Consider the following 18,308-nt stretch of genomic DNA (forward strand, 5'->3'; position numbering starts at 1 on the left):
CTGTGTCTTATATGTTAAGGTGCACGTCAATTCGCTAATTCATAATTGAACCAAACTGACATGTTTATATTTCTCTAGTTAAATCAATCTGTATGATGTTCCTATATACAATTTTTCATTGAATCAAGTTACCGATATTAGGGTGTGATCTAGATTACAAATAGTGTTTGTTCCTGTTAACAAACTTTTCGTAGTATTACCGACCTTGGAACTTCAGGACAAAATACCTATCTTAAGTTGTCTGATTTTAACTCCCTCATATAAAGTTTAACTTCAGATGCATGTGGCTATTATTTGTAAGTACTTAGTGGTTCAGTTGATTCGGTTCTTACACATATTTGGCTTTAAAACTGTCTGCTTTGAAAGTTTCTGGTGAAGGTAAAATAAGAATAGCGCTTCCGACGCATGCACATTATATAGTGTTGATGTTTAGAGCTGATAATAGACTGATGGTATCTGACTTAATGAAATGTCTGTCCTAATATGCCTATTTGTAATAAAATAATAGTTAAAACTGCATTTAAATGTTACATTTAGCTAATCGAATATTTGAGACATGAGGTATGTTGCTAAATAAAGGCAACAGTAGTATACCCCTGTTCGAAAGTCATAAATCCATTGAGAGAAAATATATCCGGGTTACAAACTAAAAGTGAGGGAAACACATCAAACATAAATTAAGTAAGAAAGCAAATAAAAATGAAGAGCATTGATGACCCCCAATTCCATATAGTTGTGTCAAATGCGGCTAATGTTATCTGCCTTGGTTACAAAAACAACTCATTTCTGATTTAAGTTCCATATTTTGAGGACAAAAGCGTTAAGTTTGATCATTTATCAGCAATTGTAATATCCGTCATTAAATGAACCTAGTGTATATTCAAAACAATATAAAATAGCTTCCCTCTCCTTAGTAACTACTAGTATATGCAAACTTCACCTGCATATGGGGTATACATTTCTGAACTTTTTCGGTATTCAAGAGCGTACAGCTCCTACTCAGACTTTGTAAAACGTCACAAGTGTCTAAGCACAGGTAAGTAAATTAAATAAAGACAACAGTAGTATACCGCTGTTAAATAGTCAATAGCCATTTAAAACCTAGTTTCAAAGCGATTCACATCTCCTGTTTGTATGACAGTTGTTTATAGTTTCTTTAAATTGGGCAGTCCAAACAGACATATAATTGGTTAACGTAAATGTGACAATGATTTGAATCAAGCTGCAAAAATTCTGTAACATACCAATCTAATTAAAATTAGTTCTCCTCACTTGTTCTTCATTTTCGTTCGGTTGTTTATATGTCGCGTGAGGGAATTTACATTTTACAACAAAACAGTCGAAAAGTCAACGCGCTGTAATATGTAGGTGATATGTTCTTTTCAAAAAGAGATCGTGGAGAAATCAATGTCTCATTTGCGGTAAAGCGTTTACCAAGAAGATAGATCTTCAAAGACAAAATGATACTATCCACGACAAAAACATATGTACATGCTTACAATGCAACACACGTTTCAACGGTATAGACAGGTACTAGGAGCACGATCGTAGGTACACGGTAACATGCAAACACTATGACTTATTCTTCGAGAATTAGAGTAAGTGTGACCTTCTATTCACAGCTTGTCTCGAAAAAATATCAGTGTACGTATTGCGAGAAAAAATACAAACAGAAGCAAGATTCAAAGACAAAACGAGGGATATGTGTCAAGTAATTTGATTTTAATTGATCAATAGAATATATACTAGTAGTATATTATATCGGGTTAAAATGAAGATATTAAACGACATTCAAGGGATTAAATTGTAAATCACTTTGTTAGGATTGAAATATCCTGCGTATATCATGTCGACAAATTAAGTTGTGAAAACGAGATTAATTGGTTTTTTTTAACAACATTGAAGGATTAAGTTGAAAAAGTTAAGAAATCGAAAATATCTTTTTTTAAGGTGGAACGTTTAAGATGTCGAAATGAGATTAACTCTATTTTAAATGGTATTGAAGGGACTTATTTGTAATGGTATTCAAGGGACTTATTTGTAACGCTATTAAAGGGATTATAAGTTGTGGTTATATTAAAAGGCTTAATTTTAAAAAATGAAAACCAAAAAAAATGAAAGGTTCGGAATATCGTGTTTTCTCAATCTGAAATGTTAATTTGTCAAATGAGATTAATTTTGTATGAAAAAAATTACAGAGTGATCTCTCTTTTTAAAGATAAAGACGTTACGCGCGATGTTCGTACCTCATATGAAAATCGGTGTGGTTGGCAAGAAGCAAGTCCAAAAAATATGATTTTGTGAAATCATATTCATAGCTATTGTACGTATTTTAAAAAATAATGTTTTTTGAAATAAAAACGAAAAAATAATTGTTGAAACTGTCTTTTTATGCTGCATGCGACAAGCTTCGTTTTAACAAAAACGGCCATGTTTCGGCTGTCCCGCGTAACATATTTCATTTATTGTAACCACTAAACTATGATTTTCGACTAAACTGTTTAATATTTTGAAAAACGTTTTTTTCCATTATTTAACAGAAGGGTTCCTTCAGTCTTTCATGCATTTTTTATGACGATATAATAACGTCATAGAAAAAAAAGTGTTCCAAACTCCAAGGGCAAATCTGTCCCACGGGGGAAAAAAATGGGATTCCAGATTTGAGAATTAAAAAAACATTTATCTAAAATGAAAAAAAATGTTAGTATTTGTTTTTACAAAATCAATGTTAATTTGCTTAATTCTATGAATTTAAAGACAAATATCCTGATAAATGATATATGGCAATTTATGAGCGATTTTTCAAAGGCTTACAAGGTTGTCGCACCGCCATTTTTTGACGTAAAAACGAACTCAACTCAAATGTACGTCATTTGTTCGCTTATCAGAGCTCTTATAATTGTAAAAAATTATGATCTTTTAAAATGTTATTTTTTTTAATTTTCTAAAATTCTTAAATATATATAGTAGTTAAAAAGCACCGTCGATTTTGCGGAGTCTTACAAGAATGTCGCACTGGCTTAAAAACAACGTTTCAGCCGAAGTTTTGGTTAAAACGTTACGAAATATTGGCGACGTTATGTTACGCTTACATGTACGAACATCGCGCGTAACGTCAAAACATTTAATTTCAGGTTAACTGCAAATTCTCTGCAGCCTTTTACAAGCGCAGCATCAAAACAAAACGGCATGTGTATACAGACACTGAAATTAGGATCCACCTGACCCTCTACACAACCCGTATCCAATACACTCCCGGATGACAGACACGTTCGTTTGTTAGTACTTATCGTCATAAAAACTCATTAACAGTGCAAGATATTGAAACATAGTTTTCTTCTGTTGTTTTTTAATATTACAAAGTAACAAAACCAGCTCCGCATGAAGTTTAAATAAAATCTAGTTAAGAAATAATTCCTTCATGTCATGCTCTATGCTCATTTTAACATGGGTAGGCATTATATTTGTCGATATTTTACACTGTACGTTAGCGAGGTGTAAAATGTGGTCAAATATAATGCCTACCCATGTTAAAATGAGCATAGAGCATGACATGAAGGAATTATTTCGATTCTAACATGACAAATCCAATATATTTATAGGTCGAAGCGTACGAAAATACCGTAAGAATGTTTGGCTGTTCCCGTTTCCTTCCCGAAGAGTGTGCATTTTACATTTCATATTTGATAAGTTTAAAAACTACGAGCAGGGTAAATATATGTTGTTTGATAAAAATATATGTTGAAAGTTTATGTTAGCTGCTTAATTGTAAATATTTAAAAGGATAACGATGGAAATAACATTAATATAAATTTTCCGTGCGCATGTGTCAAACATATTTGTTGTGCTCATTAGAACACGGCTTTGTTAACAAAGCGTAATAAGGACGTCATATTAGAATTGCTTTTATATAAATACTAGTATTGTGCAATCAATTTTATCCCTCGAATATCGTTAAAATACACAATTGATTTCGTTTTAATAAGTTAGTCTGATCTTCCGAACTGATAAAAGCAGGATATTTCAGTCCAATGAAATAGATTTACATCTTAGTCCCTTATATGTAGTTTAATACATTCATTTAACCCGATATACTATGCTAAGTGCTTTACTGAAAAATTGAAATCAAATTATTTAACTTGCCAGTAGATGTTTTGTTTGATCTTGCATCTATATATATATTTGTATTTTTTCTCGCAAAACGTACACTGATCTAATATTCCCAAATGGCCAGATGTGACGTGAAAGTCAAACGAACTCACTCTTGGTCTCGAAGAATAATTTGCAGCATTTACACGTTACCATGCACATACAACCGTTTTTTGCATTTGAAGCACGAAAATATTTGTTGACGTATTTAGAATTTAGATACCAGGACTAATTTTTTTATAAATACGCCAGACGCGCGTTTCGTCTACAAAAGACTCATCAGTGACGCTCGAATCTAAGAAAGATATAAAAAGCCAAATGAAGTAATAAGTTGAAGAGCATTGAGATACATTTGATCTTTGAATGTCTTTCTTCGTGGTTAACGTTTTACCGTAAATGAGGCATTGGTGATCAATGATCTGTTTAAAAGAAAAATTAAAAAAAATATCACCTCGATATAACAGAGTGTTGGGTTTTCGACTGCTTTGTTGTAAATGAGATTACACAGTGTGCATCTATCTTAATATATGCAGAAGGTTCGCTCTCTCCATTGGATGAAAGAAGACGAAGTGTACTACTGAATTCCGAATCAGATTCATCACCTATATTTAGTCTTAGGGGAATTCCATATTGGCAGCTATTTTGGACTCTTTTGTCATCCTTTGTATTCCTAACTGGCTTTAAAATTATATATACTACTAATATGAATAATAAGAAGCTGTATAAGTGCAAATGAGAGAACTCTCCATTCAATTCACAATGTATGAATGGAAACAATTACAGAGTACGACTGTCAAAACGGAACTTTAGCTCACAATGAAAGCAAGCAAAAAAGAAAAGTGTCAAACAGAAAACCCAACGGTCTTTTTCATGTAAAAACAAGAAACGTCAAACACCAGAAAATTTAAACAACAACCACTGAAAAACAGTCCCCTGATCGACTAACAACAGTTGTAAACGCATGCAGCGGGTTTAAACGTTTAAACAAAAAATAGACGAAATATAATACAAAATAAATAAACATAGTATTACAGAAATGTAAATTGTGTCTACATGTCAAACCAACGAAAATACGATTTGAGAGTACACACAGTAAGTTACAGAAAGAAAGTTAAAAGACAAAAACAATCATTGATAAAAAAAACATGTATAAGAGACTAAAAACAAAAAATATAACACATCCCAGGGACTTAATGTTTTACCACCATATAAACAGTCAACGAAGACATTACTTGTGCACTGTAAAAATAAAAGTATCGACAGTCAGTATGAGAGTTTGGATTTAACCGTCTTATAAATATGCATCATGTTATATATCTATCCATTTAAATCAATTTCTAAATAGAAAATACATGTGGATGTGTATTCATGCATCCAAAACAATGCATTAGAAAAAATCCAGATTTAGGTTTGTTTTAATTTACTAATGCCAAGATCGACGTAAGTGCCATTGTAAATAATATTCAAAGATCTTAGGACAAGATTAATAATAAGATTGCTTAAAGGTTTTTAAACGAGTTAACACGGATCACATATTAATTTTCAATATTTTAGTACAATATCAATGTAAAATTTAGAATGTGAAATATCAATTTTATAAGTTTTCTACATGTACAAGGATACAGCTTAATTTATTAATCAAATATTTATATCTATGAAATAATTTGGTAAATGTTCAAAGTAGTTAATGATTACGAAATCCCTGACTTAAATAACTTACCAGTGATGCATTAATAACTTTCGTTAAAATCTATAACACCACTACACACACAGGCATAACGAATATATAAGTATATATAAAGACCGTATGATGGAGACTAGAAACATCGTCATCTTTAAAAAAGAATAAAAAATATCAATAATGAATGAAAAATTGTCTCTTTTGTCGAAAATTTCAGTTTGCCTTCAGAAATTGAAACGTCTAAATATAGAAAAAGACAACTACTGCTGTTTATGTTAGATTTATTCAAGATAATTTCCTTGTCTAAATTTTGCATGGTAGTATATGTAGAAAACTCTGGATCATTTTACGAAAAATATTATTAAGATACCGGTAGGTATTGTTGAAAGTGTCAACCAAATCTAACAATGACGTGTCTAAACTTAGTTCGGCCAAAAACTTTGGCTCGTAGCAATACTGGAATAAATCTGATATTTAAGGGGTGCAATTAGTGCCAATAGGAATGCCTCCTACCTGGCGATACATTTTATTGCTGAAACATATGTATAAATCATATTTCCACATTTCCAGTAAGTGTACATACATGTAACATACATTCCTTTTTCGTTACAGAAAAACTTTTTAAACGATTTTCTGCAGATAAACGTATAATATCTACAACCTCTGAAGATTTTTTAACACTTTAAAAATAATTATTACCATTTTTTTATAAACTTAATTATAAAAGTAATACACGTAACAAGTTATGTGCAAGAAAATGTAGTCAGGGAGGTAGCCATAAGCACTCAGGCTGACAGATTAATAGTAGAACACTTTCTTTAAGATGTAGATGCGGAGATGAAACGAAATTTAAATGATTGTTTGTGTAATTCAGATAAAAAGTAGATAGTCCGGACTTTCAAATTTTCAGAAGAGGCAGTGATATGCGTGATTACAATTTGACACTCTATGGAGCGTACGGAACTGAATTTTGAACTGGCCATTTCGTTTTGGAAAACTTCCTTGTAGTAATTGGCCGTTTCAGAATCTAAAGCATCATGGGTAATTTCATTGTTCGTACCCCAAAGTGAAAATAACGTTACGTCATTGGTTAAATTTTCATTGTTTATAACGTTTTAAACCAATCAAAACGCTTTGGTGTACGCTTTTGAAAATATTACCCAGGATGCATTAGATTCTGAAACGGCGAATTATGTGTTATGTAACATCATCACTACATTATTGGATACATTGTCTGCTGGTATGAACTCAAACCTTTTTGAGAGTACTTGGGGTTTATTTTTTTTATTCTAAAAATGCGTATATCATGAATTATATTTGAATTTCAAAATGAGATATACGAATATAACATATTCATTCTTTTTAATTAAATAACTGTCTACTGTTTTAATGGGATTTTTCACGTTAACGTCAATTTGTACAGAGCATTTATTACGTGATTGTTTAGCAGCTGGAACAAACACTTATTATAGTTCGTTTCTGTGTGTGTTTCATTTTAACGTTGCGTCGTTTGTTTTCTCTTATTTTTTAGTGTAAATCCACAATGCGATAACACGTGTAGCGGTACTTGTTTATCCCAAATTCATGTATTTGGTTTTAATGTTATATTTGTTATTCTCGTGGGATTTTGTTTGATGCTCGGTCCGTTTCTGTGTGTGTTACATTTTAGTGTCATGTCGTTGTTCTCCTCCTATATTTAATGCGTTTCCCTTAGTTTTAGTTTAATTGTTACCCCCATTTTGTTTTTTGTCCACGGATTAATGCGTTTTGAACAGCGGTATACTTCCGTTGCCTTTATTTATGAACCACGTAAAAAAACGACAACTAAACAACCGGCCCCTGACTTAGGTAAGATGCATACATTTCAACAGGTACCAATTAACCTTCACCCTTATGCAAAAAAGCTAGTAGTGTATCATTAAAACATCATAAGACACACTATAAAATAGCAATTGAAATGGCTTTACTCGATATAAAAGACATTCAAACAAAAAACTTACACGGAACGAAAAATGTTCATTTGTGAATGACACAATACAAAAAATACATCATTATATATAGCACATGTCTTGCAATGGCATGAGTTGCCATTTCATGATTTTTTTACACTCTTGAATTTAGTAAAAGATATGTTTCAGTTCTAAAGTGCTATGGCAGGTAATTTATTTATGGAATGAAATATGTCTGAAATATACAGATATATATAAGGCAAACTTACTAATATAAATCTTATAATTTATATTATAAAGTTGTATATGATCCACATCATAATTATTTTTCAGTTTCAAAACTTTAAATTCCACAAGGTATATATATGGAAGTGTTTAGCGACCTTGACTGGCTTTTCAGCCCTCGCACGATCGGTCCACAAGATATATATAATTAAGGTAGAATACATATATATATATATATGGAAGTGTTTAACGACCTTGACTGGCTTTTCAGCCCTCGCACGGTCGGCTCGGTACCCGAAGGCGATTGGTGAGCGTTTGAATATTTTGTGCCGTGGGTCAGAAAAAGGTAGCAAAGGAGGCCAAATGGAGGCCGCCATCTTGGTTTTGGTGAGCTGTTTTTTTTTTTTGACTATTTTGTTGTTTTCTTTACTTCACAACGGCTGCTTTCAGGGCCAGTTTAATCAGCTTGGCAGCCCGCTAACCTCGATGATGGAGTACTGGTAGATGATCTTGGACGTAGTATTATAGATGACAGGAAGCGTTATCAGGACCAAAGCCGTTAGGCAGTGAAATGAAGGTCGTATCACCCAACACCTAGGATACAGCCCTCGGACGTTAATCGGCATAACACTCCCCATGATACAATGGTTTTGGAGTGCATGTTAACGCGGGTACGCCTCTACAATGTTTATCTGTACGGCTTGGATTGGTTTCTGTCATCTAAAGTAGTAAGTCGTTGAACATCTAACTGTAAACCCTCATCGAAGATAGCGGGTAAAGGAGAGCTGGCCCAGCACGTCCGTCCATGTAATGACTGAGACGTGACTGTTAAGGTAGAACAACAAATGGAAGTTTTTAACGACCTTGACTGGCTATACAGCCCTTGCACGGTCGGTTAAGGTAGAATCATTGTATACTGCCATAAGATAGCTTGTACAATCCAAGTACAAAATCGGTCTAGTGAATTGCCAAATCTGCAAATTTGGAGACAAATTTGCAAATAATGGGTTAATTAGACTTTTGATTCATTTAAAGAAAACTTGGTGATTTAATGTATAGCTCAAAATATTGAAGCAAGTATCAAATTTTGTGTTTTATAATCAATTATTTTCAAATAAGCCATTTAAAGAGAGATAACTCTATTAGTAAGGATATATGATCAAATATAATTAAATGCAAAAATCATATACATTTATAAAAGATGCATTAGAAATAAGGAACATTTTTTAGATTGAATTATTACATAGTGATACAAGGTCATACGACATGTAAAACTTTGAAGTTTACATGGGGCGAGAGTGCACAGGTCCGAGATGTCTTTACACATTTTTTTTCTCGCTTTCTAAATCTTTTAAAAATAAGAAGCAAGACAGGTTTTTAAGGTTCATATAAGTTATATTTAATATCATGATATCTGTGAAATTAAACATAATTCAATGCTGATTGATATTATTATTATTTAAAACATTCCATTCACTGCTGAATACAATAACAAACTCGGTCACTTCCACGTCATTTTTGACAGGTTTTATAAACCAACATGTCCCTCTATACCGAATAATGCCACCACATAATCTCATTTATGAAAAATGAGTTTAACACACACCACGGAAAATTTACTTTCTAGCTAAATAGGTAAGTGAATTTGTGTGTCACTATCAATACCGGTGACAGGGGCCCCTTTTTAAATACTAACCATCATGATCCGCTCATACCTTTTGAAGTTACAATCCAGAAGTACCAGCAACAGGCCAGTAAAGAAATAAGTTTCATTTAAGAATTAAATGCTTCTTTTTGTTAATTCATTAGGTTGTAAACAGGTAAAAGCGTTGTCCGAAGAACATTTTGTATAAAGTGTGGAAGCGCTTTATTCTAAAAATGTATGCACCGTTAACACTTTTACAATCCTATGAAATTACAACAAGAATAAAGATAACTATATCATATTGGTATTGTAATGTCTTAATGTTGACCCAATCATTATACCGCCGCTTTGTGGGAAGTTTTACCTCTGTCTGTTCATCTGTTCGTCCGTCAGTTTGTATGTCCATTCGTCAGTTTGTCTGTCCGTCCGTCCCCTGAATGATATTTTCGTTGCATCTTTTTCATGAACGATTTTAATATACAAGTATTTCTGAAATTTGGTTTCATGGTTTATTGAATGACAAAATCGGACTGTAACTTGTATCTTTTACAAGATTTGAATTTGTAATACTCAGTCTAAGACATTTTGGAGCACATTTGACAGTGTATGGGTCATCAGTTTGGAATGAGATGTACCAATCGGCATTAGAATAATCAGAACCCTTCCATATCGTTGAATATATATGCCGAGGCAATGTGGTCAACAGACTATCAGAGCCAAGCACAGCCTGCAAACACGCCAAAACAGCATGAACAGTATTGGAAAGTCTCATTATTTTTTGCGTTCATAGACCATATGATAAGGGAACTGGAGAGTGGAGTCGCGTGTAGTATTAACAGAAAATCACTTCTTTGCGCTGTATCTGCTTCATCGTGTTGTAAGAAATATAACAAACGAACAAATCTCAACATTATCTGAGACATACGAAACTGACCTGGCATGTAATTTTGACAAATTCAATTGGGAGGTCGCTCTATGCCGGACACATACGCTGGTTTATAACATCTCACGAGTGCTACCATGGAGATCTTTCAGTGTACTATGTATGTTGAAAACAAATGTACGATCAACAATGAACAACGACATGCAGTTACTAGCCTTACTGCATATTCATCGGGATTTCAGTGTGAATAGTGAAAGTAATTTAGAAGTTTGTTTCTGCCTAAACCCGAAGAGCAGATTTTGGATAATTTTGAGTAAATTCTGTATCACAAATATGTGTTGTTTATGTATACAGAAGATTTATTATTAGTTTTACATTCATAATTTTTTATAAGTCCTATCTACATATAGCTCCTCCTGTGACCGAAAACCGAAAAAAACATTTTTTCTGCATTAAAGGGTCCCAATTTTTTTTCGCAAAACTCCACTTGGCGGTAGTTGCTTGCACATCGTTTATTTCTAGCTACGCTCCTGAATAGGTTGTCTGACCAATGGGCTGTCGGACTAATGGGCTGTCGGACTAATGGGCTGTCGGAATAATGGTGTGTAACTGTAATTTGTATATTTATGTTTTTTAATTGACCTGGTGCATGAATACACTCATATATAAAAAGAAAGTAGTCCATGAAATTTGCTATCTGATAAAAGTTAAACTTGAAAGATATCTTACTTTTCGACTAAATGATTTGTGTTATTATTCTATTTGACAATGAACTTTAAGTGAAAATAGATATTTTTAAGGTTGCCATTATCTGGTTACAAAAAGTAGTTCTGTCAATGGCATCTATCGAAAAGTAAATACATTTTGTTATCAAGAGCCACTATAGGAAGCCCTCTCAACCAATCATAAACATCATGAATCATGGCACATTGTTTGTATTATAAATAATCTAAATACAATGTATTACATCTTATTTGCCTTTTGTTTTGAATTGCAGTTGATGACATTTTGGTATTGCAATACCATGTAAAATATGGGCCAAGCTTTGTGGAAAATAAATACAAATAACATTGAGAAGAACTTAGAAAAAAACTTAGATAAAAATACCAAACAAAACAATGCAGTGACTAAGTTTCAAGATTTACAGAACCTCCCACCTGAGTTAGGCCTAGCTGTTTTGTCACATCTCAACGCCACAGATCTATGCCTTGCTGCCTGTGTTTGGGATAACTTAGCTAATGATGAGCTATTGTGGATGGGGTGAGATACATGTATTTGAATAATACTTAACTAAATTATCAATTCAAAATTCAGTTCTGTACGCACCATAGTGAGTCTAATTGTAAACAAGCATATCACTTCCCCTTACCAGCTTAAATCCTCTTCCGAAAATAAATGTATTTCTCCTTTCACGATATCGTTGATATACATTTTGTACATAGAGCACATGAGCAGATCCAGCCATTTTAAAAAGGGGGTTCCCAACCCGGGACAAAAGGGGGGTTCCAACAATATGTCCCAATTCAAATGCATTGATCGTCAAAAAAAAGGGGGGTTCCAACCCCGGAACCCTCCCCCTAGATCCACCACTATAGCAGTATAGTATTGTGTTGCAAGATTTAATGAAGTATTTTTTGCTTGGTTTATTATTTCCTGAAATAAATTTTTACTTGAATCTTTGAAAAGTATGGTACAAAAATCTACAAGTAATATTCATTCTTGAAAATTATTATTGATAATGAATGTAAAAATGGTTTCATTTTCAGTTTTGAAGAAAAAAAAGTTAAAATGACTAACAGGGAAAATGCCTTACAAAATACACATGTATTGAGTCTCTTTCTTTACAAAAAATAGTAAATGTGTATGTTTGCACTATCAATTATCATTCAGTTCAGCTATTTATACTTATAAAATATTAGCATGTGTAACGTAACGTAACTTTATTTGTAATTGCAGGTAATCTCTGAATAAAGTTATGGACTGATCATAACATGCTGTTCATATTCATTCATAGTGTGTTAATTTTCGTTTTTTGATTGAGTTAAACCTTCCAATTGATATTTTATCGTGTAGTTTTCTATGTTGTGATGTTATTCTATTGTTTCAGAAAAAGGGAGAAGGTTTGGTACCATTAAAACGTTTAATCCCGCTGCTAATGTTTGCACCTGTCCTAAGTCAGGAATCTGATGTGCAGTAGTTGTTGATGGTTTATGTAATTTAGTTTCTAGTTTCTCGTTTTTTAATATAGATTAGACCATTGGTTTTCACCGTTTGAATGGTTTGAGACTAGTTATTTTGGGGTCCTTTATAGCTTTTTGTTCGATGTGAGCCAAAGCTCCGTGTTGAAGGCCATACATTGACCTATAATGGTTTACTTTTATAATTTGTTACATGGATGGAGAGTTGTCTCATTGGCACTCACACCACATCTTCCTATATCTATAATAAGGTATAATGTTTCAATTATATTTTCAGACTATGTAAAGACTCCTGGGGCTATGTTAGTATTTACAAACGCATACAGAATCAAAAAGTCTCCTTCAAAAATCTTTACATGATCCTTGATGAAGCCTCATTAACTTTTAATGGTGATGCTTTTGAGGTAAGATAATGTTGGAATTGAGTAAAAAAAAAAGATATGTGTTATTGGTGTTGATATTTATTGCCTGTGAGGCTGTGACTTTCTGTAGTTTTCTGATGTACAAACACCAAAATGAGTTTACGCAAAATAACACATTCTATCTTATGTTTCAAGATTCATGTATAAATTTTGAGATACAATAAAAAATATATGCGATTTCTCAAAATAAAAAATTACACAAGTTGGAGTGAAAATAATGTCTTGTAATAAAAAAAAAATCAAATCAATGTGCAAAAAACGCTATCTCAAAATCCTGAAATTGTAGTACTATGTATCATGTCTGCTTTAAAAGATTTAAGAAATAATTCATGGGGGCTTGAATATATACATTTTACCACGGGTTGGCCCTTTATGACAAATATTTTACCCTGAGCGATAGTGAGGGGTAAAATATCGGCATAAAGGGACAACCTGTGGTAAAATCTAGATATATTCAAGCCCCCATGAATTATTTCGATTCTGATAGGACAAATACGGCAATATTTTTGGATCGAAACGCTCTAGGTGGAGGCCATTATTTGCCGTTCCCATAAATTAACGCACTTTTAGATTGGCGTAAAAGAACGGAGCAAACAGAATAAGTCACATGCTCAAACTATTCACAAAACTTATTTAGATAGATTTGGATGAATTTTAATGATAACTTACTGATATGTCTTCTTTGAATATAAAAAAAAATGGGCTTATACCACATTTTAGCATTGTTTGTTTACGTTTCCTTGTTGTGATGATTTTCAGTATCAAAAGCGTGTATTTTCCCGTAAAATGCTTAAATTGTAACATCATCATTCTATGACGTCGGGTATTTCATTCAATAAAAAACATATGACGTGGGAGTACGATCGGAACAGCCAACTAAATATATTCATATTTTACCACGGGTGTGTACTCAAAGCGTTTGCAGGACGTCATGTTAGAATTAAAGATTAATAAAATATAAAAAAAGAAGATGTGCCAATGAGACAAATCTCCACAAGAGACCAAAATGACAAAAGAAATTAACAACTATCTATTCTATTCTGAACCTTTATTTGTAGGGAGAAGAGTATTTGTTTAGACAGGGTTTAGTAGAAAACAGTCCAATGGAAATAGCAAAATTCTTACATTTGACTAAAAAGATTAAACCTAGTAAGAAAAGAGAATATCTAAATCAAAGGTAAGGTAAAACTTTTTTTGGATTTATTTTGCTATTTAGGTAGATTACCAAGAACTTTCCATAGACACCAGGCATAGGCAGATACAAGGGGGCCCGCCCCCCCTTTTAGTTGAAAAAATTTGGTTGATTATATAGGGAATCACTGAAGTATGACTGGAGCAGGCCCCCCTGAGGCCAGTCAGAGTGTCCCCCTTGGGAAAAGTTCTGGATCCGCCACTGCCAGGATAAAATTTTCTATGCCAGACACACATTTACAAAGTTGAAGGGAAAAGGAAAGGGAGTTAACTGTATTTGCTTTGAAACTTTATAGATTGATTGTTGAATGTCTAGTGGCAAATATTTCATGCATATTCAGGACATAAATTTATTTTTGAACATAGATTCTAATGTAAGCCTATTTACTTTTAATGGAGTTTGAGGCAGAGGTTCGATTTTCTCTCACATGCTATTTAATTTCAACATTATTTTAAAGAAACACACGTGAAATTTATACCATGACCTTTCAAGAAACATATATAAAAGGGGAATGAGTAGTTTTATTGCCATACATTGTATCAAGGACCATTTATAATTTAGTCAAAACAGGCTGTCAGAAGAAGTTACTTATAAAAAAGAAGATGTGGTATGATTGCCAATGAGACAACTATCCACAAAAGACCAAAATGACACAGACATTAACAACTATAGGTCACCAACTTAATCTTTCTTTAAAAATAAATACTTCTCATTACAGGCGAGATGTATTAGATAAGTTAGTACATCTACAGAACTTCGAGATGCAGTTTCTACCCAATGCTTTGAGGAATTTATTTGGTACAATTTCTGCACCAGAACAGAGAGGTGGTCTACTTACAGAAATGATGGAGAAATTTTCTGAAAGATTTTGTTTATGTAATCCTAACTTAGGACTATCTAAAGGTAAAATTACATATTATTCTAAATTGGATAATATTTTATACAAAGGGAAGGTTTGCCTCATATGTTAGATCAAGGGAAATTTGTGTGGTCCAAAAAGGTTTTAATCTTTTAAAAGACCTTTTTGTAAAAGCATTAAGAAAAGTTTCAAATGAGTTATCATTGTTAGCTGAAACACTTCATTGTTATAAATATGGGTCAACTGAGAATGACTTATTACTTATCTTTGAAAAATGTTGATGAGATAAAATCCAACAACCATTTAGGCTCACCAATTACATTAGTCACATGATACAGCTGCCAGACTATTGTATTTGTTCATAGGAGTGAAATATACCCAAGTCCATTCAAACTCATAAATCATAAATAAACTGACAACGCCTCAGCTAAAAAGAAAAACAATAGTGCACAAGACACAACATAGAAAACTAAAAACTAAGCAAAACGAACCCCACCAAAAGAATAGGTGATCGCAGGTGCTCTGCAAGAGTAAGCAGATCCTGCTCCACATGTGGCCCTGTTTTCTCAAATAAGAACATGACATATAATATAAAAAAAAGTAAATGTGATATGATTGCGAATTAGACAACCCTGCACAAGATACCAAAAAAACACTCAAACTAACAACTATATGTCACCATATGGCCTTCAACAATGAGCAAAGCCAATACCGCATAGTCAGCTGTGAAAGATTCAGAAAGGAGAAAAGTAAAACAATTTAAATGACAAAACCAAATTGGCGCAAGAAACATTTGATGTTTGTCTTACTTAGTCTTTAGTTTTCTAGGTTGTGTATTGTGTACTATTATATGTGTCGTTTCGTCTTTTTTCATTTTTACCATGGCTCTATAAATTATTTATCAACTCATGAGTTTGTGAATATCCCTTTAGTGTCTTAAAACAAGCTCTATTATTAATATCTTCCATTGCTTAAGTGAAAGGGTGTAAATATAAAGTAATTATAGTGTTAATAAAAAAATTACCGTACCATTCTATACCTTAATAAAAAAAATTGGCAAGAAGGTTTGAACAATTAAACAAACTAGTTATAATAATAAATTGAAATTCGTTATTTTTTCAGATACTGTGTTTGTGTTGTGTTTTTCACTGATCATGTTATCTGTGGACCTAACCAGTCCAGCTGTAAAGAACAAAATGTCAAAAAGAGAATTTATCAAAAATACAAAGAGAGCAGCACTTGGTGTAGATGAAGATTTTGCAGGTCATCTCTATGACAACATATACCTAATAGGACATGTGGCAAGAGAGGATACCGATTAAAAAGTGGTTCTTAGAGATATTTTTGTTATTTAACTGGACATAAATATTTTGTTACTTTTTACTAGACTAGTAGATAATGAAGCCACCAATTTGAAGTTTGAAATTCCTTTTTTTTCAAATTGAATAGAAAGAACCTAAACACTAAACTTTCATGATGCTCCAATCAATATTGTACTGCAAATAAATTGTTTAAGGTGGTACCTAACACTACAGGGAGATAACTCTGTAAAGTCAGCTTAACGTTTTAATTACGTTGTGTTGTAAAAAGGATATCAAGCTTCTCAATGATCAAAACTGGTGTTTGTCAAACTGCAATATAACCAGTGTTATTTTTCTGACAAAACGGTTGGTTTAAAAATTTTGAAACTTTTATATTTTTGTACAAGGATCGAAGTAAGTACTTTGACAAAATTTTATGAAAATTTAACGAGCCAAATTAATTTTAGTGAAAGTGTTTGGTACCACCTTAAAGCAACATTTTTCTAAATTTTTTAGATAGCTGATATTAAAATTTGAACCCTTGTTAAAAAAAATATTTTTAAACAAAAAAAAATATTTTTAAACCAAAAAAATATTTCTAAACAAAATGATTGAATACATTTGTTGATAGTTTCAATAAAAAATATTGTCCCATGACTATTAAAGTGTTATCCAGTAGAAGGCCAGTAAATATTTTGCTTCAAGGTTGTTAAAATGAACTTATAGCTTTTTTCCAAATTTTCACAAACTTTTTTTTATTTTCTTGCAATACAAAGATTTAGTTAATACAAAGATTTAGTTAAAATCTTTGTCCAATCATTTCCCCCAAAAACTTTTTGTCAAATAGTCAGATTTTGATGATTTATTTATTTTGGTAAATCTTGCTTTATTAAAGTGTTATTAAGTGGGCTCGCAGGAATAAATTGATTTTTCTTAAATATAGGATTTCCCTATTTTTTTCTATAAGTGAACGTTATCATATACTTAATAGAAAAATAAAATAAATGAATGGGGTCACTGTTAATTTAAGCTCACAATATGACTTCAAAGAAGCCTGCATTGTTGTTAAGGTACATTTTTATACGACCGCAAATTTTGAAAAAATTTTCGTCGTATATTGCTATCACGTTGGCGTCGTCGTCGTCGTCGTCGTCGTCGTCGTCGTCGTCGTCGTCGTCGTCGTCGTCGTCGTCCGAATACTTTTAGTTTTCGCACTCTAACTTTAGTAAAAGTGAATAGAAATCTATGAAATTTTAACACAAGGTTTATGACCATAAAAGGAAGGCTGGTATTGATTTTGGGAGTTTTGGTCCCAACATTTTAGGAATTAGGGGCCAAAAAGGGCCCAAATAAGCATTTTCTTGGTTTTCGCACTATAACTTTAGTTTAAGTTAATAGAAATCTATGAAATTTTGACACAAGGTTATTGACCACAAAAGAAAGGTTGGGATTGATTTTGGGAGTTTTGGTTTCAACAGTTTAGGAATTAGGGGCCAAAAAAGGGCCCAAATAAGCATTATTCTTGGTTTTCGCACAATAACTTAAGTTAAAGTAAATAGAAATCAATGAAATTTAAACACAATGTTTATGACCACAAAAGGAAGGTTGGTATTGATTTTGGGAGTTTCGGTCCCAACAGTTTAGGAATTAGGGGCCAAAAAGGGACCCAAATAAGCATTTTTCTTGGTTTTCGCACCATAGCGTTAGTATAAGTAAATAGAAATCTATGAAATTTAAACACAAGGTTTATGACTATGAAAGGAAGGTTGGTATTGATTTTGGGAGTTTTGGTCCCAACAGTTAA

The 18,308-nt window shown here is 32.6% G+C and overlaps 1 protein-coding gene across 1 annotated transcript; it reads left to right on the forward strand.

Moving 5' to 3' along the window:
• Nucleotides 1-9,469: 9,469 nt before the first annotated feature.
• On the forward strand, nt 9,470-17,578 carry LOC134697154 (F-box only protein 8-like). The gene is made up of 6 exons (XM_063559223.1): nt 9,470-9,639; nt 11,530-11,792; nt 13,008-13,134; nt 14,211-14,329; nt 15,063-15,247; nt 16,326-17,578. The coding sequence occupies exons 2-6, from the start codon at nt 11,566-11,568 to the stop codon at nt 16,523-16,525; spliced, it is 858 nt and encodes a 285-aa protein (XP_063415293.1). The 5' UTR covers nt 9,470-9,639; nt 11,530-11,565; the 3' UTR covers nt 16,526-17,578.
• The last annotated feature ends 730 nt before the right edge of the window (nt 17,579-18,308 follow it).

This window comes from Mytilus trossulus, chromosome 14 (assembly GCF_036588685.1).
Source record: "Mytilus trossulus isolate FHL-02 chromosome 14, PNRI_Mtr1.1.1.hap1, whole genome shotgun sequence".
Classification (NCBI taxonomy): domain Eukaryota; kingdom Metazoa; phylum Mollusca; class Bivalvia; order Mytilida; family Mytilidae; genus Mytilus; species Mytilus trossulus.

Excerpts from the sequence above, each read along its gene's own strand:
- LOC134697154 (XM_063559223.1), top strand. The coding sequence starts at position 11,566 with ATGGGCCAAGCTTTGTGGAAAATAAATACAAATAACATTGAGAAGAAC. Across the intron at positions 11,793-13,007 it reads GATGAGCTATTGTGGATGGG|ACTATGTAAAGACTCCTGGG; the intron begins GTGAGATACATG and ends TTATATTTTCAG. Across the intron at positions 15,248-16,325 it reads TAACTTAGGACTATCTAAAG|ATACTGTGTTTGTGTTGTGT; the intron begins GTAAAATTACAT and ends TTATTTTTTCAG.